This window comes from Pygoscelis adeliae, unplaced genomic scaffold (assembly GCF_000699105.1).
Source record: "Pygoscelis adeliae isolate BGI_AS28 unplaced genomic scaffold, ASM69910v1 Scaffold193, whole genome shotgun sequence".
Taxonomy (NCBI): domain Eukaryota; kingdom Metazoa; phylum Chordata; class Aves; order Sphenisciformes; family Spheniscidae; genus Pygoscelis; species Pygoscelis adeliae.
In genome coordinates this window covers 67,640-74,747 of record NW_008824406.1, presented here as the reverse complement: position 1 = coordinate 74,747, position 7,108 = coordinate 67,640, and the positions used below count along the sequence as shown (strand labels likewise).

At 51.0% G+C, this 7,108-nt stretch overlaps 1 protein-coding gene across 1 annotated transcript in view; it reads right to left on the bottom strand.

Annotated features, from left to right (window-relative positions):
• Nucleotides 1-7,108, bottom strand: part of FBXO42 (F-box protein 42) — a 35,107-nt gene that overhangs the window by 5,284 nt on the left and 22,715 nt on the right. The window contains exon 5 of the mRNA XM_009320428.1: nt 68-221. Within this exon, the coding sequence (XP_009318703.1) occupies nt 68-221 (154 nt within the window). The remainder of the gene's footprint in view (nt 1-67; nt 222-7,108) is intronic.

Sequence of the window (7,108 nt, the reverse complement as noted above, 5' to 3'; positions counted from 1 at the left end):
CCAGCTGCATTACAGACACATTTTTACAGGATCAAAGCCTGGGCTTCGAATCCAGATGTGCTCTTACCAGTTTTTGGAGGGTGAGTATGTATGGATTTCATCGAAGAACCTCTCTGGCTGGTGCAGAGGGTAAGGGCTCGGCCGCGTCCACCCACCGAAAAGCACAAGCAAGTCCTTGTAGACCACCAGCGTGGCCCCAGCCTTGGGTGAGGGGTACGAACCTGGGCAGAGATAGAGAAGGGGAAGGTTAGGAAACCACGCTTGAACGCAGCCACCGAACTCTGCATCAGTTTTACTGAAGTGTGACAACACGGAGACTCCACCTTTAATAAAAAAAAAAAAAATAAGAGTAGAAAAGAAGGCAAAATTAGAGTTGGGAGCCTGGGAAGAAAAACTGCTGCCAGTTTGTGTCATTGTAATTAGTAGGAGCCTGAAAGCACATCTCATGTATGGCAAAACATCCGTCACTCACTGGCAGGAAATTGCTAGCTTTCTAATGTATCCCTTGAAATTATTGCTTTAGCTCTGAATAAAAGCAATAATTACCTCCAAATACCTAGTAACTTCTCCTCAAGGAAGGAGGAGGAGGAAGGACGAATACCAATTCTAATGCATCCGGAAGCGCTCGTGGCAGATCGCGCAGGTACTCACGCACCGAACTCTATTTTTTTTTTTTTTCCCTTCTTTTTTTGCAAAGCGGCACGATTAAACCCTAAACGCTTTGCTGCGTGAATTGAGAGTCACTCCTCAAGCCTGCAGAATGAAGCGCTCCTCTAAAAATTATTAAGAGAGTTTTTGCTTGCCGTGTTCAAGGTTCAAAAGGCTCCACTCGGGCCAGGGACCCCCTGAGCAGGACCTGCGCAAGCAAGATGATGCAACCTCTCGGGCCCGGCGCCGTTGCAGTTTGCTGTGCTCAGAAAAATGCCGTACATCCCGAAGGTTGTCCTGCAGCGCAGCAGAGCGCCGAGCTCACCTCTCAACCTGCCGCTGCTCCGTTACGAGCCTGCTGCCTGTGGTCTGTGCCCCGGCCACCGCATCGCTCCTTAACCAGCTCGGAGCAAGGGCAACTTCAACGCGAAGAGCCCCCTCGCGAGGGCAGCTATCAAAGGATGGGATCCCTTTGAATTTACGTCAGGAAATTGGCCGCGGTCCGCTGCGAAAACACCAACCCTGCCGCCTGCTCCAGCAGCCAGAGGTGCCGTGTCACCACCTTGGCTGATGTGTTAGGTGCCGAATTGCTTCCCAGGAAAAGCTCAAGCTGCATCCAAGCATCCTCCTTCCCACAGCCCTCACCCAGCACCAGGCAGATTCCTCCACCTCTGCAGTCACGCTTTCAAAATAATCATAAATACATCACCCGGAAAAAAAAAAAACGGACGCGCGTGCCCGGCTGCAGCTCAAGGGCAATGCTGCGCACGTGGCCGCAGAGGCACCGTCACCCTCTCCAAAAAGGCTGATACACCAAACCGACCCCTCTCCTCCGATGTCCTAATGGGACTTTGGGAAACATTTTTAGCAGGTAATGACACGCAGAACGGAGACTATTTTTAAAAGAAACCAGAGCAGCTATTTTAAGATGCTGCAGCTGAGAAAAGCAATTCGATTGCGATGGGTTCCAGGTGGTCGGGCGGTAAGAGCCCAGCCAAAAAAGCAACCCCTGGCCAGATGCAGAGGAGATGCCTGCAGGGTGCTGGAGCCTTTCTCCAGGGACAAAGCACGGCTTGCTGCCGCTCTCAGGTATACGGCTGTGGGGGAAAAAGGGAATGAAGCTGTGCAGGAAACAATTCTCATGCCGGGGCACATATACAGCGTGGCCAAGGTCTCCTTAAAGACGAGAGTGCCAGAAGAGGGTCACGTTTGGTTACTCTTTGTTCCCAAATTCCAGTTTTTCTGGCTCATTCCGTGGCTGCGTGCAACTCATTAATCCACACCAGCAGGTTCCCAGCCTAAATATTTCCCCGGCAGAGCATAAAGTTGCTCTCCCAAGCTTGGCACCGCAAGCTAGATTGCTAGAAACATTTCTACCTGACTTGTAGAGAATCAGCTGGCTGGGCTTCTCCATCGAGGATGCCACAGGGCAGCACAGGGTGAAAGGTGCTGGGTTTAAATTGGGTTATTTTTTAAACAAAAAGGGTTAGCTAGAGTAATCCCAGAATGGAGAAACAGATCAGTACTTTGGCTCAGAAAGGCCTGGGATGCTGCAGAGTGAGAAAAGCCACCCTCCCACTGCTGTAACCTGAAGGTCAACCCCAGCCTCAGACACCGAGACGGTTCCCAAATGAGTCAACGACATGTAAAGAGCCCAAGGCAGAGGCTAGCCCTGGTTTTTCCAGGAACCTTTGCCTGTTCTTGGACGTTGTACGGGTGTAAACGAGCAGAGCTTCCTTCTGCAATGCAGGAAAAATCTGAATTTTACAAGTCAAAGAAGAGCCGGCCTCTCAAAGCCTCTTCCAACCAGACAGTCGGGATATCTACAGATGCTCTCTGCAAGAGAGAGGCACCACAAGCTTGTCGTACCGGAGCAGGCTTCAGCGATCTTGTGTTCGAGTAGAAACACGTGGACAAAGAGCGGCTGAAACCTGGAGAATTAATACCACTGATCTCTAAAGCAGGGGAGAGAGCTTTAGACGGTGCTGCTGCCACCGTCCCCGGGAAGGGCAGGAGCATCTCGAGGGAGGCAGAGCAACGCCTGCCCTGCCCGAGCGAAGGGGGAAGGCGACGGGCAGCCTTTGTGACTTCAGGTCTCAAGTATGCGGAGGAGCGCAGGGAGGACGGCAGCAGGGACATCAAAGGGACACGGCTCAATTACGTGGGGCCCCGTAACGATCCGCTCAAAGTCCGAGCTCTTCAGAGGATGTGCCGAGCGGCGTTTCAAAGGCTTGCAAGAACATACTTGACACGGGAGGGCTTCTTCCTCTCCGGGATTACGCTTGCAAATGAAACGGCTTCTGTTCCTCGCCACGGACTGAAGTGCCTACAGAAGAACATCGTTAGCTAATTGCACTGGTTTCAACTGCTCTCTTGGTCAGAGCGCAGAGAGGACTCATCCCGGATGGGTTTCCAGGCTCCACGCCCCGACAACACTATCCAGCCCGATATCAGGTTATCTTTCCTTGGGGATAAAAATTCAAGCACGCAGCGAGTATAGCACAATTAACTACTCCTAAACATAGAAGGCAACATCTCTTTACAGCTGACGCTGGTTATTCGGTCGGGATGAGTAGCTAAAAGCTGGCCCGAGCTATTTTTTTCCAGTTGACGGATTTTCCTGGCTTGCAAAGCAGATACATACTTTTCAAAACACAAACAAACAAAGATCTCCGGCTTCCACGGATGTTTGGAAGAGAAATGCCAGCCTCTGATCGCTTCTGACACGAGCTCTGGACCCTATCTATTTAGGATCTGTCCTCACAAGCATTTTTTAAAGCCCATTTATTCAGCCCTCTAACACAACCGGAGCGGCATGCGTGGAGATCAGCAGCCACAAAAGAAAAGCCTGGCTGCAAGGGCACATGTAACACGAATTTCCGGACCAGCCTTTTACCTATGGTAGGCAGAGCCCAGAGCGACTCCAAGAACAAATACCAAGCAGAGCTTAAAATAAAAACGAAAGAGGGAAGGCAAAAAAAACCCCCAAAACCAAACCCAACAAAAAACCACGCTCTGCCTGATTGATTTGATGGGATTACCCAGATGAAAGGATCAGTTCAGATTGGTATCGTTTGGGGAAATACTGTAAAAGAGATGCGCTGGAGCAGAGCCAAGGGCTTGCACCGTCTTGGGGGGGAAGGTTAAGACACGGAAAGAGCTCTGGGGTTGTGTCAAGAGGATAAATTTTGGGGAATTTTATTACAGCAGATTTCTGGAGATAGGTGAGACGAGAGCTACTAATAACAACCAGGGGCCGTTACTGCCAGATCTGACGGATTTCTCAAGCCACCTTAGCCCCAGCAAGAGATGATGCTACTCTCCCTACAACTCCAGTGAGCTGATCACCGTCACCGCCAGCCGATTCGATTTACACGAAGTGCCAGGATAAACAAAACCAGGCCCACAGCCGCGTTTCCAATTTCAAAGCCGAGAAATTAAAGTGAGCTCCTCCAGCAGCCAGTGGACTTCAACGTGCAAAGGAAGCCGAGCTCCCAGGTTCAAAAGCCGCCCGCAATCTGCACACCAAAGCCATAGGAAACCGTCCCAGGGAAGGGCTCGGGGCTAACAGCCACTACCTGCACCGGCAAAAAAAGTGGCACGGCAATGGTGCTGCTCCGCCGCGGCTCAAGCTGGAAACACGGCAGCTGCCTGCCAAAGCCGGCCTCTCCCTGCGAACAAATGACGTTTGTTCAACAACTTATGTCCCATCACAAGGTCGGGCTTAATTTGGTGGGTACATTACCAGCGGAGCACATTATAATCCCAAAGAAAAAGCCAGAGGGAGATGCTGAACCTGCATAGTCAGGTACGAAAAGCAACATTTGCTGGGAAACACCGGCACTGGTCACCAAATAGTTTGGTACCTCTGCAAAGTCAGAGCGTTTCGGTATAACCCATCTGCAGAAGAACAAAAAGTTTTGCAGGATTTCACCCCGAGGAGCTCGTGTTGCTTAGGGAGAGTCAAAAAGAAGTGGTAAAAGGCAAAATCCTTTTAAGAAGGGGAAGCAAACGGACCCAGCTGCCGGATGTCACAGCAGAAGTGAGGCTAAAAGGATGGCCTGAACTTACTGTACTCTGCCTCTGACTTACAAAAGCCCTGTCTCAGACCTTTCCTTGCGGGAAGAGCCGGCTGTCCCGTCGCTGTTTTAAACCATGTACCTCTCCGGGGGAGCAGCATGCGACATGGAGAGCTCATGCTCTCCCCAACGGCTTGGCAGAGGATGAAACCTGCTGCGCTGCCTCCGACTGACTGGCAGCGGCCAGCCCGATGCTCAGTCCGGATTTATTAGCTCAGCCTGGATTTATTATAGCTCAGCTTTTAGGCTGGCAGAGACTTTAAAGATGCCAAATCACGGTCCTAATCTGGAAACCTCATCCACCCCGGCACCATCATCTACCCCAGCCGAGGGATTACCTAGCCTACGCTCCATGATGCAAAGGTCCATCCCAAACTTGCACGACAGCGTGAAATCCCCAAATCTTTCCCCTTCGATGGGAAGGGAAACCAGAGAAGGAAAATAATAAATCCCTCTGCTTCCCGGGCCAGCCGGGATTTTTCCGCAGCAGTCTGCAGATTTGCCCAAAAGCTCTTCCCTTGCCAGCAGTTTGCGAGGTTTCACAAAGGGAAGATGAAGCAAGCTGGAGAGCAGCGGTCCAGAGGCCGGAACACGGCGCGACCGACAGAGGATGAGCATCCCGGCAATCCCACCATTAGCTCCCAAATCGGATTTGGGAGACGCCAAAGGAGAGCTCCTATGAGAACTGCGGACATCTCCGTAGCACGTTGCACACCGGCTCTTTCCAAGTCAAACCCCAACATTTAGGACTCGCTGGTCAGCTGCCTTGGATCCAGCACCTGACAGTCACCTGTTTTTATCCCCGAGATGTTCAAAACGGGGCATTTGGATTACAAACCTTTTCAAGACCAGCTTTGACTGGGTCTGCCTAAACCTTAAAGCTTTTAAGAGCCAGGAAAGTATCATTTTCCCTTACCGAAGCCACATGTGATTTAGTGTTCCCTCAAATCTGGCTTAAAAAAAAAATAAATCCCTTGCTTGGAAGTAGACAGGAATTCAGCTTTGCAAGAGTTTAAAGAAAAATTGAACAAGACCCGACAACTTTTGCAGGCACATGCATCCGCTGCCTGCAAAGTACCTCTCGGGTAGTGCAGGAAAAATATCTGTGCACCACTGCAGAGTTTTGTTTTTGCAAGTTATGGGGGTATGTAACCAAACCACTGCAGCCCCCGTGATGTTCACACACAGAAAAAGTTTCCACCATGCTCTCAGTGTTGAATTTCCACCCTGCAATGACACAGGCTCACGGTACAAGCCCAGTCAAACCCACGGCGTCGAACCAAGGGTCTGGTTTCTTGCAATCTCTACAAGGTAGAGGCAGAAACCCCCGCCGGGGAGGATAAGTCACCTCCAAGCTTTTGCAATGTCACAGTCTTTTTTTTTTTTCACCCGGGAAATTCTGACACGCTGCGACTCCGATAAAAGCTGTTGAAAAGGAGAGGCAGTGCCCTCTGAATGCTGTGCAACAGGATTACTGAGTCACTCTGTGCTCACGCTTGGCAAAAATGTCCTTACCAAGCAAGTTGAGCAAACAGCGACGAGAGATAAGAATGCCAGAACGCCCCGGGGCTTTGCCCCCCTATCTCTTAATAGCTGCAAACGAGGGTCGCTGCAATTCATGCACCTCAATGCTGCGGGAGAGGTTTTATTAGGGTCCGTCCCAAGCGTTTCTCACCGGCAGCACCACTCCAAGGTGCCGAGTACTCCTTAGGGTGAGGTCACCCCGTAATCCCCCCTTGCAATCGTCTCACCCGGTTTTGGGAAATGCAAATTCGGCCCTGCGGTAAAGGGTGCCGCTGTTGCAAAAGCTGCCTTTCCCTCTAGGTGGGTGGAATCAAAACGCCAGCCAGCGATCCACCTCTCTCTGCTTTAATACTTGTTTCACTCCCCCCCCACTCCCTTAAGTGATACCGTACCCTGCAGACTTTGAAGTGATTTGAGTAACAGTCTGACATCCTACACAAAACAGCCCTGATGCTAATTAAAGAGCTCAACGCTTGGAGAGAAAGGGTTGATCAGCTCCTGCGACTTGTCCTCCCTCCAAGAGGCAAACGGAGAGATGGAAATTGCTGTATCAGACTACACAACGCCGTAATAACCGGCTAATTGTAGGGAAGGGACCGAGGGATGTGTGGGTTAGCGGAGGAGCGTGCCCCAGCTCTGCTGAGCTCCACACTTTTTGCTCAAAGTCACGCTCCCGTTTCGTTTGCCGCAGCACGAGGGAGGCGGCAGAGGCATTTCAGACATCGGAGAACCCCCAAATTACTGGTGCTTCAGGAAACGGCCGCTGTGTAATTTGGTGAGGTTATAGCTACCACGGGGCTAAAAAAACCTCAGCCATCCTTTAAAGAGCATCCTGTGGGCACAGTCAGAAAAGACTG